The sequence below is a fragment of the Marmota marmota genome, unplaced genomic scaffold (assembly GCF_001458135.2).
Source record: "Marmota marmota marmota unplaced genomic scaffold, marMar, whole genome shotgun sequence".
In the NCBI taxonomy this organism is placed as follows: Eukaryota; Metazoa; Chordata; class Mammalia; order Rodentia; family Sciuridae; genus Marmota; species Marmota marmota.
In genome coordinates this window covers 16,287,349-16,306,361 of record NW_026000174.1, presented here as the reverse complement: position 1 = coordinate 16,306,361, position 19,013 = coordinate 16,287,349, and the positions used below count along the sequence as shown (strand labels likewise).

Below are 19,013 nucleotides of genomic sequence, written 5' to 3'. Positions count from 1 at the left end.
TTTTTTTTTTTTTTTTTTTTTTTTTTTTTTTTTAGAGAGAGAGAGAAATTTTAATATTTATTTTTTTTAGTTATCGGCGGACACAAATCTTTGTATGTGGTGCTGAGGATCGAACCCGGGCCGCACGCATGCCAGGAGAGCGCGCTACCGCTTGAGCCACATCCCCAGCCCCCCACCATATCATCTTAAGCCTGTAAAATGCAGCCTACTTCACAGTTATAAGAGGAGAAATTTAAAAACTTAAGGCAATGGCCCCGTATCTCATGATGCCTATGCAGATTATGCTTTATGAATATTTAATTAATTAATATTTAACTTATCAATATTTAATTTATGAATATTCTGACTTGGGTCCCATGGCAAGAGGGCTCATAATCTTTATTTTGGCTTATCCTGAATGAACCAACACTCCAACTCTGAGTCCAAGGAACCTCTTATCTTAGCTACTCTTTCTCAAGATGCCAAGTGGCTAGAAGAAAGAGGTAATAACCCTCACCCTGTCAGTGATGAACTGTTAAGGTCATGTCCATGTGCATGGACACAGGAAGGCCTAATGCTATTGGACACTTAATGGAAATATGAAGAAAGTGGGTAATAATAATAGTGAAATTTGTGCATAGCTCTGTGGTATGCAAAGGATTCTTCACAAATATCTTTTTTTAGCCTCACACCACCTACTATATATACCACTGAAGGTATATTTTACTGGTGTCCTATCTTACAGATAAAGGAACTATTCTCTAGACACCTCCCAAAGGATATTTCCCAAACTTGCCATATTTTTTGCCTCCTACATTAACTCATAATGTTTTCCTTTCCTAAAAAGCTCTCCTTCCTTTCTTTATCTGGTAAACTCCAGCTCATGTTTTAAAATGAATTTTCCATTTCACCTCTTCTGCAAAGCCTACTCCAAACATACCTTTAGTCAAAATTACAACCAATTCTATTTACTTCTAGCTCATTGTTCTGGGGACAAAATTCAAGTTCCTCAGTATAGCACAAAACTGCCTAATACCTACGTTTCAAACTTCATCTTCAAATTCTCCTTCCATGCTCAACTGTTACATTCTAAAGTTTAAAAAAAAAGAAAAGAGAAATAAGAGGTGTGGTGGCACATACCTATAATCCCAGTTACTTGGAAGCTGAGGCAGAAGGACTGCAAGTTTGAGACCAGGAAGACTTAGTGAGACTTTGTCTCAAAATAAAAAATAAAAGGGGGCTGGGAATGTGCTGAGTGGTTAAGTGACCCTGGGTTTAATTCCCCATACCAGGGCGGGAGAAAAAGGAACCACTGACTCATAAATCCCCAAAGACATCATATTTGTCCCTCCACCTGGTATATCCTTCTCAGCCCTCTCACCAGGTTAACTCCTACCCATCACCCAAAATTCATCACAGGCATAATCTCTCCTGAGTAGTTTTTTTCTGAAATCCTCAGATGGGTTACCTTCCCTCTTCTATATTTCCAGAGCACACTGAACTCTTCTCTTGTCATAAAACTTACCAGGATTGAACATGTATGTCTTTCTGCCTCAATAATATGTGAGATATTTGTAGGGAGGAAATGTGTCTGCCTTATTATTATTAGTCTTTGCACATCCAGCATCCAGCACAGAGCAGATACTAAATAAATTTGTAGAAGGAAGAGAAAAGGGGTAAGGAAAAAAGGAGAAAACAACACAAGAATGAATAAAAAGAATGTTATTAATCCACAAGTGAATCAAACATTCCACTGGGAACCAATTCTTCCTAATACCATAAAGTACACTGAATGTGACACACATACAGATACAAACATGAACAGAGATTTGAATAAATAAACACAAACATCAATTAGATCTAAAGGCAAGCAAGAACCAGGATCATACGCCTGTGATCCCTGCAACTTGGGAGGCTGAGGAAAAAGAATTACAAGTTCAAGGCCAGCCTTATCAACGCAGCCAAGCCCTAATCAACTTAGTGAGACCCTGTCTTAAAATAAACATTAAAAGGGCTACGGGTGTGCCCCTTTTAAAGTTTATTTTACACCAGTAAAGTGTCCCTGGGTTCAATCCCCAGTATACATAAATAAATAAACAAACAAACAAACAAAGGCAAGCAGGGCCTTGGGAGCCAGCTGCCTATTCTTCCTTGGATAGGAAGAGTCAGAAATTTAGTAGAATTTTTCTCTCTGATGGTTTGACCATTCCTGGCCCTTGCATTCTGCCTCCCATTTTGTAGAGCCCAGAGCTCGCCTAGACTAACAGTATCTTTGGGCTCCTATTACCTATCTGGCTCTGCTTTTACCTCAAAGTCCTGCATTAGGCCTAACCCTTTGCCTCTACCTTTCTCCCTGGTCTCTGAACTGGTTTGTGGGCTTTCTCTCAGCCCCTATTTCCTTGGCTCAGTCTTCTTTCCCTTCCTCCACTTTTTGTCATTCACAAACAAATATCAAAACTCAGAAAGACATGTATCTAAACAAGCAAAAAATGACTTATATGTTCAAAGAAATACAAAGATACAGACAGACATATACAGACATACAAAGAAGCCTTACAAATGTAATTAATCCCTGTCATCAACAGGACTGCCATCCAGAATAGACAAAGCAGACTGCACAACAAAGAGGGGAGGAATCAAAACAACAGCCTGCTTGGTGAGAAGGAATTTCCTTGTCTGTCAAAACAAGCCACCGTCTGGGTTTTCCTGGAAACATGAGGAATACCATCTGGGGGAGCTGCTGCCTCATCCTGTATCTGGCTAAAGCAATGGGACAGATTGTAAACTATGCCTACTCTCTCTGCTGCATAGCTCAGCTTGTCTGGCAACTGGTATCCTTGTCTGAGTGCCAACTGACAATGTATCTTCTGCTATACAGAACACATTAGACCACTCCCTTATTCCTCTTGAAGCTCCAAGTTCCTGTGAATGCCATTACTACCAGCCCTTAAAATGTGCTACTATCATTGGCTATTTATACATATACCTCTCTCACTAGTCTGAGGGCTTGCCAGTGGCAAAGAGATTCTTATTTTCATCTCAGTTTTATAGATGAGGAAAGTAAAACTCCAAACTACTTGGCCCTACAGCTATTATTATAAAATGTGGACCTGAATTCCAAAGCTGATACTTAGACTTTTAAAAACTCAATGTCCAGGCTGGAGATGTATCTCAGTGACAGAGCACTCACCTAGCAAGCATGAGGCCCTAGGATCAATCCCCAGTATCGGGGGAAAAATTAGAGCTCAAGATTGTAGCTCAGTGGTACAGCACTTGCTTAGCATGTGTGAGAGCCTGTGTTCACTCTCCCCCAATAAGGCTAAATAAAGAAATATAAAAACTCAATGTCCGAGCCAGGCTTGGTGGCACATGCCTGTAGTCCCAGCTCTTCAGGAGGCTGAGGCAGGAAGATTGATTGAGCCCAGGAGTTCTGGGCCAGCCTAGGCACATAGCAACATCCCAGATCTTAAAAAGTCAGTTTCCAAATAGTTTATTCCAAGAAACCCAAAAGCAGTGCCAAAAAACTTGGACTCAATGGAAGTTGTGGCCCATAAACTATGAGCCATTCCTGGTAGGTGAATGTGACAACTTCCCTATAATTATTTACAAGAAAGATGAGGGGAGAGGAAATTTCTTTAGCCTAAGGAACAGGTTTAACCTGAAGAATAATGTCATGATTTTGGTCATCTCTGCTCTGTCCCAAGTACCTGAGAAGACTTTAATCTATACTTGTCCTGGATTAAGGCTAGAGTTCAGATTATTACACTGAAGTAGGAGATAGGATGGTAATTGCACCAGGATACAGGCAGAGAGCTAGAAAAGAAGAAAAGCAAAAAGGTACCTCCAAACTAAGGTCAAAGAAGAATTGCTGCAGCAACAGAAATGTATCTATTTGAAACCTATACCGAGGTTAATCTGCATGTAGCCAAATTTAAGCAGAAAAAAAAGAAGGGGGAATGCAAAGAAAATCAATGTTCAGAATTGGTTCCAGAAACAAAAGGGAAAGTTCTGCTTCCCTTAGGCCAACATGGTGCCTGGGAGTGATACTGCAGCAGTGGGAATCAAAGGGAGGCCCTGAGCACAAAGGTGAATCCAGGAAAAATAAAACCAAAACAACTCAGCCTGTTGTCTTTGATGACTCTCCACATGGTGCTCCATAAGATAAGGGTCAAGAAACTGATTCAGGACGCTGGTATGTGGGTGAAAGGGAATTACAACCTGGGTTATCTTACAGCTTCTTTGACATTTGTTTCCTCAGAAACAGGGTCAACTATAAAAAAGGAAGAGGGAGGGAGGAGGTATGGAGGGAAAAAGAACAAAATTTTTCCAAAGAGAATGCCTTAGGACTCATCAGTCTGGTGTTCTCAAAAGCCACAGATACCCACCCAAAAACAGAGCAACCTCATTTTCAGCAAAATAGGGCTCTTTGATACTTCAGACTTGGAAGCATCAAGGCTTCTCTGTCAAAGCTGGGGGTAAGAGAAATATAGACCAAAATCAATAAGGCTTTCAAAGTGTTATTGAATCCTAAGGATTCTTAAGGGTTGGATTATAGAAAGGCAAGTAGAAGGTGACACCACTCCAATCAAAGTAGCAATACTTTCATTTTCTTAAGATTTTTATAAAATCTAATAGCATACTACTCAATGGTTTTTAGCATATTCACAGAAGTGTGAAACCATCATAACAATCCATGTTTAGAACAATGTTATCAGTCTGATGCAGATCTGAATTGCAATAACTCCCTCCCCCAAAATGGAAAACTAAGTGTTGTCAGTCTTATTAAGTCAATTTCCTTACTATAAATATTATCAGTCTTACAGATTTCTTGTAGAGACTCTAGGAGAAAAGTGTACATAAGAGTAGCTAGCACAGGACTAGTACACTGTAGCAGTGGTAATAGGAAAAGAAGAAGTAGTAATATTGCAACTATAAACCAGGACACAGACAGGGCACTACATATACATGATTTCTTCTTTGCTATAATCATTTAAGGCAGAAATTGTGGTGAGGATAAAAGCTCACAGAATTTCAGAAATTTCCCAAGGTCCAGTAACTAATAAAGTACACCTACATACTTCATCTTTCTTGCTCCAAAAACATATGCTTTTGCTCTGTTACATAATCTTTTGGTATTCTCAGTGTCTTTTTCTTTTATTTCTTTATCTGTGCCCCTCTAGTGTTTTTCCTCTAAGGTCTTCCCTTTATTTCAACTAAAATGATCTGACCTCTATCAGTCAGATTCTGCACATGATTCACAGAATAGGGCAGGGAAGAAGGTCACAGAGGAAAGCAGACCTACAAGTCATACATTAACATGGACAGTGCCCAGACCTGAGCAACTCCAGAGAAACAATTCTACTGATTTCAGCTTTATCATGGGGAGAAATTTACAAATCCAAAGGACCCCACTGACCAATCAACATTGTACTCTTGCTCTCCCAGGATCAGGATTTGGAGCAAGTGCACAGTGGTAGGATATGAAGAGCATATTTGGAATGACTGTAGCATAGAGTAAGGGAATGAATGCATGATAACATGAACTAGTCAGATGATCTAAAACCAGAGTGAGAGCACTAGCTAAAGAGCAGGTTAAAGTTTAGATTAGTTAAATAAGCTACTCATAGTTTCAGCATCTCTAAAATGGAGTTAATAACAACTACCTCATAGAGTGGTTGAGAATTAAATGAATATATAATCAGCTGGGTTTGACATATTATAGGATGCTCCTTTTCTACCACACTACCCTTACAAGGTAGAAGTAATCAGATGAGTTGTGCTTTAGTAATTCCAATAGTTGCAGAGAAAGACAAATTTACAGACAAACGAACACAGTCACAATCATTAGGGCACAAAGAAAGACAATTTCTAATTAAGTACTAACTAGAGTGATACAGGCTATGTGCTGTAGGACTTAGTACTGAGATGAGGGAAACTAGTGAGGATGAAAAAGTCAGGGAGAGTGCATGAAAAGTGAGGCTGGCTCATACCAAAGGACAACTAAGATTAATATAGACAGAGAGGAATATGAGAGTTTAATTTTAGGTAGGGAGAACTACCTGAGCAAAGAAAAGGGAGTGGAAATAGACAATGTTTATGATACAAAGAGAACAGCAGTCAGACCAAAGTGGTATGACTGGACAATTTATTTTATTTTATTGTTTTGTTTTATTCTATTCTATTCTATTTTTTGGCACTGGGGATTGAATCCAGGGGCCCTTTTTATTTTTTATTTTGAGACAAGGTCTCATTAAGTTGCAGAGGCTAGCCTCAAACTTGCAATCCTTCTTCCCCAGCCGCCCAAGTCTCTGGGATTACAGACATGTGCCACTGCCTAACTAGAGAATCTTAAGAATTGTTAAGACCAAATGTGAAAAAATGGAGCATTCAACACAAGAAGTCAGAGGAAATAGAAAAAGGAAATCATTCAGAAAATACAGAACCAAAAAATGTAGTTTAGGAAGATCACTGGCAGCATGTTCAGCAGGAACTGGTAAGGCAGAAATTAGAGGCAGAGAACACTTGGTCTAGAGCTATCTGGATATTAAGGAATGATGCCCAAAGCTGAGGCAGAATAAAAATTATTATTAGTCATGGTAAAAACTTTTGTGGATAGCCCAGATACTTATCTTCATACAAATTAGCTCATGATAGCCAAAGAAGTCTACTTCTATCTTGCTAAAATTCAAGCACATCTTCTAAAGTATTATGGTACAACTTGCTGTTCAAAATCCTTTAGTCTTCCAGATGGGTAGGGAAACATTAGAAGGTATTACCCAGACCTTTTTTAAAAAACCAGACCTTTTTCTAAAGTTCTCAGGTTGACGCTGAGCAAGCTTCCAGAGAAGATGAAGCCCCTAGAAATACTCTATCATGCCCCCTTTCTTAACATCAACCACTCGGGCAAAGATACAACAATCTACTACAGTATCCTGGCCCTCATCAGGTCAGCCACACTGCTGTGGTAGCTCCCATACCTGAATGTTGTAGTCCCATGGAATGATGGAAAGGCTAATTTGGAATTCTTGCTATATAGGCCAAACCTCACTGAACCATCATGCTGAGGGGAAAAAAACAGAGTGAGTACACATCATGTGCCAGGAATGGTGCTTGGGGTTTTGCAAACATTAAGTTCTCACAATAATCTTGCAAGCAGTTATTTTCCTCAAATAATTTAAAAAAAAAAAAATCAAGACCACCAGGTACAGTGGCACACATCTATAATCCCAGCAACTGAGGAGGCTGAGGCAGGAAGATCTCAAATTCAAAGCCAGCCTCAGCAACTTCAAGAGGCCCTAAGCAACTTAGCAATGCTCTGTCTCAAAATAAAAAACAAAAAGGATAGAGCTGGGGTTGTTGTTCAGCAGTAGAGTGTTCGCCAGGCACATGCGGGGCCCTGGGTTTGATTCTTAGCACCACATAAAAATAAATAAATAAATAAAGGTGTTGTGTCCAACTACAGCTGAAAAATAAATATTTAAAAAAGGGGGTGGGGGTGCTGGGATGTGGTTCAGTGGTTAAGTGCCCTTGGGTTTAATTCCCAGTACCAATAAAAAGATCAAGGCCCAGAGAGGTGAAATTATTTGCCTAAGGAAGTAAGTGATATAGCCAAGTTTTGAACACAATACTGTTTGCATCAAAATATATGTTCTTTCTTATGATAACAATAAAAACTGTTACCAAGCATTGTACCAGGTGCATTATTTATGGTTCACAAAAACTTTATAAGGTACCTATCATTATTATTATTCCAATTGCTAATGAAGAAACAGGCTGACATAAATTGTGTAATTTCACCAAGCTTGCATAGGTGGTAAGAGGGAGAGTCATGTGTGTTTGGCTCCAGAAGAGAAGGCATTAACTCTGTGTTATACATCCATATCAGACATCACAGAAACTAGAATCTTAAGTAGACTGTGCAGCTTCCTGCGCTCATACAGCTACTTACCCATCCCACTTAAAAATCTATGAAAATCTCCCTTGCCCTGAACACCCACCTCAGCCTAATCCATGTTGCTATAGTGACATTGGTCAATCATTCAATACAGTGATTAAGCCCATATTTTGTTATAGGATATGCTGGTCATTGAAGAAAACAGAGACAAACTAAATAAGGTCAGTCCCTGCTCTAAAGGGGCTCACAATTTGGTGAGATAAGCACATCAATCATACAAACATAAAAATACAACAGTTAGATATATGTCAATTTCCTGGAAATATAGAATAAAGTAACTTGCATTCACTGAGCTTGAATTATATGGCAGATATTATGCTTGAAACTTTTTTAAGTTAATATGTGATGAAATTAACTTTTTTGTGTGCATATAGTTCTATACATTTTAATGCATAGTTATATCAACGTAACGGACACAGGAAAACAAAAAAGTATTCCTCATGCTGACCTTCTATTCAGACCTTCCCTATACTCCTAATCCTTAGTAGCAGACCTAATTTCCATCCCTATAGTTTTGCCTTTATCAGAATGTCGTATAAATGCAATCATATAGGACAAAACTATTTGAGACTAGTTTCTTTCACTTGATATAAAATTTTTGAGACTCATCTATGCTGTGTGCACCAACAGTTCAATCCTTTGTATCGCTGAGTAGTTTTCCATAGCGTGTTTATCCATTCACAAAGGAAGGACATATGGACTATATTCAGTTTGGGGAGGTTACAAATAAAGCTGTGATAAACATGCATGTATATATTTTAGTGTGAGTATAAATTTTAATTTTATAGGGCTAAATACCTAAAAGTAGAATTGCTGGGACACATAGTAAGTTATGGTTATAAGAAAACATTGATTACACATGGTGGTGTACACCTTGTAATCCCAGCAATTTGGGATGCTGAGGCAGGAGATCACAAGTTCAAGACCAGTCTCAGGAACTTAGCAAGACGCTGTCTCAAAATAAAGTTTTTAAAATGGCTGGGGGTATGGCTCAGTTGCAGAGCACCCCTGGAGTGAATCCCCATTACCATAAACACAAACAAAAAAACACAAAAAATGTCAAACTTTTCCAGAATGACTGTATCATCTTGAAGTCCCATCAGTAAGAGTTCTAGTGGCTCTTTTTCCTCACCCAGCCCTTGGTATTGTCCATTTAAGATTTAGTCATCCTAATAACTGTACAGCAGAATCTCATTATGGTTTTAGTTTTCATTTCCCTAATGGCTAGTAATACTGTCACCAATGTATCTCGCTTGTTGAAGTCTTTGTTCAAATCTTTTCCTGTTTTCCTGTTTTTTATTGATTTATTTGTTTTCTATTGTTGAGTATTGATAATTCTTTATTTGTGCTGGGAACTTTTTTTTTTAGTGTGTGGTAGGGGGAGTACTGGAGATAGAATCCATGGGTGCTTTACCACTGACCTAAATCCCTAGCCCTTTCTAAAAAATAAAAAGGGCCTTCATTAAGTTGCTGAGGCTGGCCTTAAACTTGCAATTCTCTTTCCGCAGCCTCCAGAGTCACTGGGATTACAGGTACACACCATCTGCCTGGCCAGAAATCGTATTTCTTTAGGACACTATGTAAATATATTTATATTTTATAAAATGCCTGCTGAGTTTACTTTAAATTCCTAGCCTTCAACCAATGACTGACACATAGTAGGTATTCAATAAAAATTTATTTTAGTGGCCAAATAAATGCCTTAATTTTCCATGTGGGTTCCAGAAAAGAAAATAACACTGCTTTCAAAGACTTTGGTCCAGTCAAGAGGGCAGTGTTTTTAGGCAGGCCCCTGTCGGCTCACCTCAGACTATCAGAACAATCTGACAGCCTTATTCCATGGACAAATCCTTTTCCCATGGCAGTGTTCAACCAGAACTCAGAACAGAAGACAGGTCATGAATTTCCATACTGCCAGCATGATGGAACCTCCTGCCAGCATTACAAGAAGGGCACCATCACCAATAGTGCCCTCTTGCTCATCCGAAGGGCCCATAATACACAGCCTCCGCTATCCAGAAGAAAAAAAAAATAGCAACTGAACAGCCAAAGTAGCTGCCCCCTACCAAATGATCATGTATATTTTATAAAATGCCTGCTGAGTTTACTGTAAATCTAATCTTACAGTTCACAGTAGAGTTAATATATCACTTAGCTAATGAGAATAAATCAAAGAAGGACAGAAGAGGGTGCAGCAGCGCACACCTGTAATCCTAGCGACTAGGGAGGCTAAGGCAGGAGAATCACCAGTTTGAAGCAAGGTCTCAGCAACTTAATAAGGCCCTGTATTAAAATAAAAAATAAAAAGGGCTGGGGATATGGCTCAATGGTAAAGTATCCTTGGATTCTATCCCTAGTGCCAATCAGGGGAGAGGGGGTGGAGAGGAGGTGGACTGCAAGAAGCAAGTACAATACATATAGGAATCTAGGTGCTGAGGTAATAGTGTAAGAGCCCCTGAAGACATGTTTTAATTCATATAAAGAAAACTAATGTTCTGGTCACATTAATCCATAAAAAATGATTTAATTCAAAAATAGCTAAAATTTTAAAAGCTCTAGCACTGAGGTAAATCCTTCAGTTCCTTTTATATTTTCTGAGAAATTTACCAACATCAACCAGCACAACATGGCCAGCACAACAGCGTTTCATCCATGATGCCTCATCAACCATTACCTGACATTCTAAGCCCTAAGTTATCTATCCAACTTTCTAGTTAGATCCTGAATTCCAATACTGTCTCATATGTTTAGACTGAGTTAAGCACCCACATTTTACTTTCTCTCTCAAGGACGTAGCTTGTGATTGATTGTGAAACCCCAGATTTTCAGGAGCCTCTAACCACAAGAGGCCTTATCCTTGGAGGGAGAACAGGAAAAGGCAAGGCAATACAGAAGCTATGCTGAAAAAGAACAGCTCCTGACTGATGCAGAGAAGAGCGGGGTGACAGCTCTTATGTTATTTTGGAACAGTTTGTGCTGATGAGTTTTTTGTTGTGGTAACATTCCTCTAAAAAGAACATTTTATTCCTTTCCTCATTGACAAAGCAATTCAGCAGAACTGGAAAAAAAAAAAGAGGAGTGGATTACAAAGATATCCAAGAATATGTAGATCTTGGATTACATCACCTTCTTAACTGTTATGCATTCCATTTCCCAGTCAATGCCCTAGGACAGTAATCAGAACATCTGTAAGTCTCCTTCCCTACCAGGAACTTGGCTCTATTCTCAACATAGATCAATGAAATTTTAATCCTTTGAAGGTCAGTTCTAAATACGATAAAAAAAATAATCAGATACTTTGATCATGATTTTTATCCTTGCTTAATAATCCACATATATCTCAAGTACAGGTACACATATCTCTGCCTGGTTTCCTGGGCCCCACTTTCCAACACTTTGGTGGTTTTCTACCATAATTTCTCTAACCGAAAAAAACCACCATGTTTCTTACTACCTCTACATCTTTATTGATACAAAAAAAACAAAAAACAAAAAACTGACTTTTTCCTACTTCTTATGTATTTAAAGATAGAAATTACATTACCTCAATCTCCTCTTCTCCAGGCTAAAGTGTCTTCACTAGGCTGTAAATTATATGAGGACAGAATGTGTCTGTCTTATTTATTGTCCCATCTCCATACATAGCACAGTGAAAGGCACATACATAATAGACACAATTGACATTACTGAACTAAGTTGAATGTTTTTTACTTCATACTTTCTATATTCTTCATCATCATGTTACTCCTCTCTGCCAGTCTTTTACTATTCTAAATCCTTCTGATGATGTGAGATCCAAAATTGAATTCAAAACTCAAAGGTAAACTAAATCTCAGGGAGTTCAGACAGCTTACCTCCTCCCTCATAATGTACATTTTCTCTCTTAAAGATATGGCATAACAGGGTAACTTCACTAGTGCATGAAATCAGGAAACTTTTATTAAATATTTTCATATATAACAACCTTATACTTTGGGCTCTATTGAGTTGGAGCCATAGTAATGCCAAAAGGTGAAACAATAACAGAGTTTATTAAATAAATAAAAGGTTAAAGAAAACAATAACAAAGTTTATTCCATTTAGAGATTCCTCTAGTTCTTATTATCCGAAACTCTTAACTGGTTCCCAACAATTATAACTTGAAATTTAGAATGATCTTCTAAGATTTATGTCTTCCCAAATATATATAAATTCCCAGATGACAGAATATGACTATTTGGCCTTCTTTTCCACATGCCAACACAAGGCTAAGCACAGATGGCCTTTATGTATATCAGGATTACATTAAGAATCCAGGGAAACTGCAAAGATCAGCCCACCTAGCCAGTGGGCAGGTGGGAACCCACCCAGGTGTAGACACAGATATAAAGCCTGCACTCTGCCAGGCTGGCTCCTGAAGGCTTGTTATGCTGAAAGCCACCTCTCCTGATGAGAATGAATTCCTAGAGGGAAAAAAAAAAAAAACAACGCAGAGAACATCTCTTCAGAGGGAACATTCTGTCTAGAAAGTTTTCAGGGATATTTTGACACAGGAAGAGAAGAGAGTCATGGCAGGGTGAGAAATCTCACCTCATCACTTTCTTCCACATCCACATCCCCATTGGCATCATCATCCATCAGCTTGTGGATATTGCGGACTGCCTCAAAGCTGAGCTTCTCATCCTCACTGTGACACAGGGGCTTGTCAATCCGGCAGAACTCTGTACAGGAAAAGCAAGAGACACATTACTCAGAGCTGCCACTCAGCATCTATCACCCACCTTTGTCAGTATCCTTAGCTTCTAGTATCTGACTCCTCACAAAAGTTTATAACCAACCATGTATACAGTGACAGAAGCATATCATCTAGCCTTTTAACTGTCTCCTGGAAAATGTGCTGAGCTTTCTGACACAGGGACGGTGCTTTATCATCCTAACAGCTTCCTGGAAGTTAAGTCTAACATAGGACTATGAGTACACTGGGATCTAGACAAAAACATGAAAAGCTAACTCACAAATTAGAGAAAATACAAATAACCAGTGAACACAAGAAAAAAAATAGACTCACTAGTAATCAAAGAAATACATATTCCACTGAGATATGATTTTTTAAAAAAGGAAAAAGAAGTTTTATTGCTTTGATAGCAAAGGAGAAACACAGGGGACTCCTGCCCCAGAGACTGTGATTCTGCCCATCAAAGAGAACAGGGGACTTTTTTTTTCCATTGTCATGCTCAGGATTGAAACCAGGACTTTGTGCATGTGAGGCAAGCACTCTACCAACTGAGCTATATCCCCAGCGGAACAGGGGGCTTTTAAAGAGGTGATTCAAAGGTCACATTCCCATCATGTTCTCTGTCCAGAGTTGTAATTCACTTGTTAGTTTGGGAGACAGTGAGATACCATTTTTAAATCAGTCAAATAAACAAATATAAATTAATACAATCTTCCCAGAAATAGAACAACAGCCAATTAGTCCCCATATATGAATAATGCATACTTTTCCTGTGTGTCATTGCTGTACATAAAATGCCAGCTGCAGGCCAATTAGTAAAATCTCTCATACCTTGTGCCTTCTCATAGATAGTTACATCCAGCAAGTTATCTACTAGATATCTAAAGATCCCAAGCTCATCTGATACAACAGCTTTGGAGGTCTGGAAAGCAGTTTCCTCTGCCTACCACCACATAGCATGCAGCAGTAAAACCAGCATAAGGGCAGAGGCCCCCTAGCTCATTCCATGACACCTCTTATAACTCTAGAAAACATGTACCATAACAGAAACACACAGCAAAAAGAGGCTCCAATCTAGACTTAGCTCCACCATGTGACCACAGAGGTCACTTCTCTTCTCCAGGCCTCAAGTTCATTTTTTGAAAAAGGCTTTTAGGCACAAGAAGTAAAATAAAAAATGGAATGGACTCAATCTAAAAAGCTTCTTCTCAGCAAAAGAAACAATAATATGAAGAGAGAGCCTACAGAATGGGAGAAAATGTTTACAACATGCACCTCAGATACAGCACTAATCTCCAGGATAAAGAACTCAAAAAACTGACAAATAACCCAATCAATAAATGGACTAAGGAACTGAACAGACTCATCACAGAAGAGAAATACAATTGATCAACAAACATATAAAAAATGTTCATCATATCTAGTGATTAGAGAAATGTAAATCAAAACTACTCAAAAATTTCATCTCACTCCAGTCAGAATGGCAATTATCAAGAACTCAAGCAACAATAAGTGTTGACAAGGATGTTGGGGAAAAGGTTCACTCATACATTGCTGGTGGAACTACAAATTGGGGCAACTACTCTAGAAAGCAGTATGGAGATTCCTCAGAAAACCTGGACTGGAACTGCCATTTGACCCAGTTATCCCACTCTTTGATTTATACCCAAAGGGCTTAAAAATCAGCATACTGCAGTGACAAAGCCACATCAATGTTTATAGCAGCACAATTCGCAATAGCTAAGATATGGAACCAATCTAGATGCCCTTAAACAGATGAATGGATAAAGAAAATGTGGTATACATACACAATGAAATATTACTCAGTCTTAAAAAAAGAATGAAATTATGGCATTTGCAGGTAAATGGATGGAGCTAGAGAGTATCATGTTAAGCAAAATAAGCCAAACCTGAAAAACCAAAGGCCAAATGTTTCTTTGGTAAGTGGATGCTGATCCATAATGAGGGGGAAAGGGGATGAAGGAACTTTGGATTGTGCAGAGGGGAATGAGGGAAGGTGAAAGAACGGGATTGAAATGTACATTATTACCCTATATACATGTATGATTACACTACCAGTGTGAGTGCATCAATGTTCAGCCAGAGGAAGGAGAAATTGTGCTCCATTTGTGTACAATGTGTCAAAATACATTCTATTGTCATGTATAATTAATTAGAACAAATAAAAAATAAAGTAATTGAAATTTTTTTAAAAAAGAAAAAGGTTTTTAGAGACAAAAAGCTGAGTAACAGTAATTAGGACTTTTTTTTGTTTTCATTTTAGAGGTAAAAGAAAAATATGATTCTAATATCAATAGTGAAATTAGATAAACTTGACATTTTATCACTCAAAAAAAGGAAATTCTCCTCTATTATATATAACTATAATACACTAATAAATTTTCAAAAAAAAAAAGAAATAAAGACTTATTTTTTCTTTTGCAGTACAGGAGTACCCTACCACTGATCTACCACTGAGCTTTTTATTTTTTATTTTCAGACAGGAACTCACTAGGTTGCTGAGGCTGCCCTTGAACTACCTGTCTTAGCCTCCTGAGTTTCAGGTCTGTATCAGGAAACTGGCCTGAAAAAAGGCATTTTGACTCAAGTTTCTAGTATATATCCTCCAATTCCTAGGTGCTAAAATCTGTCTTTCCTTTTGACTTGGATCTTAACTATTACTTCCTAGGCAAAATGTTCTTTATATATCACCCCACAAAAAAATAAAAGAAAGAGCCAGTCTTGGTGGCACACGCCTATAATCCTAGCAACTTGGGAGGCTGAGGCAAGAGGAACCCAAATTCTAGGATCTCACTTAGTGAGACCTTGTCTCAAAATAAAAAATAAAAAGTGCTGGAGATGTCACTGAGTGCTAGAGCATCTCTGGATTCAATCCCCCATACCAAAATCGCAGGGAGAGGGAGAAGAAAAAAGACTTTGACTTCCCAGGTAACAGGAATATTGTCAGGAGGAGAAAGCAGGACAGATAAAGATACTAAGCCCATCAAAAGGCACTAAAACACCATGATCCATGTAATTGTTTACTTATCTGTTTGCTAGAGACAGTGAAGATAGAATAGGTCACCTCTCTATCTCTTGCTGGTTGTCCAAATCCTTTTCAAAATAAAGGAGAAGTATAAATATTAAATTTTAAAGAATCACAGATGTGACTCAACTGAAATATGTTGAACAGTGAGGCTCACAGATGTTAAATGATGTGCCCAAAGTCAAAAAACCGCTCAAGAGCCACAGCAAGATCCGAGGTCTGCTGACTCCCATGTCAGCACTTAACCTGATGGCCTTTTTACTACAGTAGTCAGATAGCTTTGGGTTGGTTTCATCTTTTGGAAGCCAGATGATAATGTTGGTAAGAACACAAAATTGTTTTATAAAATTAAAAGAATAAGATAAGCATACAAAAGAAATATCTCTATGTAACCTTAAGTTCTACTTGTCCTGCCAGGTTGGATTGGGGGTGGGATGGAGATTACTGAAGGAGAAAGTAGAATACAGCCAAAGATTGAGGTATTGTTTCTCAACTTTCTCACCCACAAGAATTCCTGGCATCATACTTTCATTCTTGGAACCCATTTCCAGAAAAACTATTTATCAACCCAATAAATTACAAAAAGTATTAACTAACCAGTTCACAGATAAAGCACAATGAGATTAGCATAATCAATATTAACTCTTTCCCTCTCTTGCCCCTATTTTTGTACTATACAAAAGCACATATAATTGCATGTCAGAGATTTTTGGTCAGCATATGATAAAACATTTAAACAACATGTATTGAGCATAATTCATATTTCAGGCCTATGTTGGGCAGCCAGACATAAAGATTATGAATCAGATTTTATCTTTGCTCTCTGGAGTTCAATTACTACAGTGGGAAAGACAGGCAATTAAAACACTATGTGCTGAGTGTCACAATAAAAAGAGTCAAGTTAGGGGTCTAGCAAATTCTTTCTATAAAGGACTACACTGTAAACAATTTAGGATTTGTAGGCTATATAGTCTCTGCTGCCAAATTGTAGCACAAAAAGCATCCGCAGACAAACATAAGTGAATGAGATTGTGTTCTAATGAATTTTTTTTTTTTTTTACAAAAATACAGGCAGTGGGCTGGATTTAGCCCATAGGTCATATTTTGTTGGAACCTATAACAGAAGATCATAGGTAACACACTTAAATCATGTTTTGTTGACAACATTCTAACATAAAGGAAAGAAATCCAAACTTTTCATTAGCCTGTATCCATCCATAAGCTAAGAGGTACAGCACTGCTCTTAGTAGGCTTTTTAAAATAATGGAAATAGTTTACCCAGCTCCAAGGACTGGGGGCCTCCAAGTTGGACACCGCTGGCCCAGGGTCAGCCAGTGCCTTTCCCAAAGGTCTATGATAGGTCTAGAAGTATGTGCTTCAAACAGCAGGCTCTAGTTTGTAACCTGATCAGACAGACAGGTGACCTTTGCTGCTGGCATCATCTGGTATGGAAAAGGATTAAAGGGATTGAGGTTGAGAGAGTACAAAAGCTTGATGTCCCATATGGCTGTAGAACCATGACCAGAAAAACTATGTCAGCCAAAATTCACAAATAACTTTTTCAACCAAGCATTTCCTAAGTCATCTCCCTTCCTTCCTGAGACTTTTTTCTACTGCTTATATATTCCAGCCCATCAAGATTTCCTACAGCCATCTGAAAATATCTTAGAAGATCCACTCATTTAGCAATGAATTATTACTTCAAAGAAAGAACCCTGAACTAACAATCAGAACACAGCAAAATCCCACCTTCATTAGTTACATACCATATAATATTGAACAAGCTGTTTAACTTCTTTGAGCCTCCAATTTATCATTAGCAAATTCTGTTGCATGAGTTTTTTGTGAACATTAAGTAAAGCTGAATTTGTTAAAACATGTAGAAGAGGGACTGATGTAAAGCTGACATTCAATCCATTTACAGAATCCTTTCCTCCCAGAGCAGTAAATGAACAGTTCCCATCTTTTGCTTTAGCCACTTTTCCTGTCACACTGAGAATCAAATGGGTGGTTCAGATCAATCAAAGTGACCACTCCTTTGAGTGGGCAAATATAAGACTCTGACATTAGCCTGAACTCCCACACAGTTATGTGCTATCACTGGTAACATTTATTATACTATAAAGCAACTGTCTAATCCCCACTAAAATATGATCTTCACAAATGTGGTTTGTGACCACTTCCCCAGCAGCAAGAAAAAATTAAGGTTCTTGATAAGATATTCAGTAAATATTTTGTTTTGGTACTGGGGACTGAATCCAGAGGCGCTTTACCACTGAACCACATCCCCAGCCCTTTTTATTTTTTATTTTGAGAAAGGGTCTCACTAAGTTGCTGAGGGCCTCGCTAAATTGCCAAGGCTGGCTTTGAACTTGTGATCCTAATGCCTTAGCTTCCTGAGTCACTAGGATTACAGACATATGCCATCATGCCCAGCTTGTCATTTTGATTTTTTTTTAATGAATAATCCAAGTATTAACTTCACAATTATATGTATAATTTCTCCTGGAAAAAAAAAAAAAAAGGAGCATTCTAGGCAAAAAGAATAACATAGGCCCAGGTTTTTAAGCTTTTTGGTGTCAGTACTCCTTCATATAATTAAAGATTTTGAATCCCAAAGAATTATTTGATATTTACCATAATAAAAATGAACCCAGAAATTTTTATATTATTAATTGATCTTGGAATAATAAATCTATAACTAATATAAAATAACACATTTTACAAATAATTATTTTTGCCAGGTACAATGGCACACACCTGTAATTCCAGCAGCTCAGGAGGCTGAGGCAGGAAGATCATAGGTTCAAAGCCAGTCTCAGCAATTTTTTATTTGTTTATATTATTAATTAATTTATTTTAATTAGGTATGTATGACAGCAAAATGCATTTTGATTCATAGTACACAACTGCAGCACAATTTTACATTTCTATGGTTGTACCCGAAGTAGCATCATACCATATGTGCAGTCAAATATGTACCTAAGGTAATGATGTCCATATCATTCTACCATTTTCCAGCCCCCATGCACCCTCCTTACCCACCCCCTCCTCCTTTTCCCAAAGTTCCTCCATTTTACCCTTGCCTCTCGCCTCCCCATTGTGGATCAGCATCCACTTATCAGAGAGAACATGTGGCCTTTGGTATTTTGGGATTGACTTACTTCGCTTAACATGATATTCTCCAACTCTATCCATTTACCTGCAAATGCCATAATTTTATTCTCTTTTAATGCTGAGTAATATTCCATTGTGAAGCCTCAGCAATTTAACAAGACTGTATGCAAACTAGTGAGACCCTATCTTAAAAAAAAAAAAAA

At 38.1% G+C, this 19,013-nt stretch overlaps 1 protein-coding gene across 9 annotated transcripts in view; it reads right to left on the bottom strand.

Moving 5' to 3' along the window:
• The window catches only part of Stim1 (stromal interaction molecule 1), a 250,668-nt gene that overhangs the window by 82,617 nt on the left and 149,038 nt on the right, over nucleotides 1-19,013 (bottom strand). For all 9 annotated transcript variants that reach the window (XM_048788166.1, XM_048788162.1, XM_048788170.1 and 6 more), the window contains exon 2: nucleotides 12,503-12,633. In XM_048788166.1, coding sequence (XP_048644123.1) covers nucleotides 12,503-12,550 — 48 coding nt within the window. In that variant the 5' untranslated portion in view covers nucleotides 12,551-12,633. The remainder of the gene's footprint in view (nucleotides 1-12,502; nucleotides 12,634-19,013) is intronic.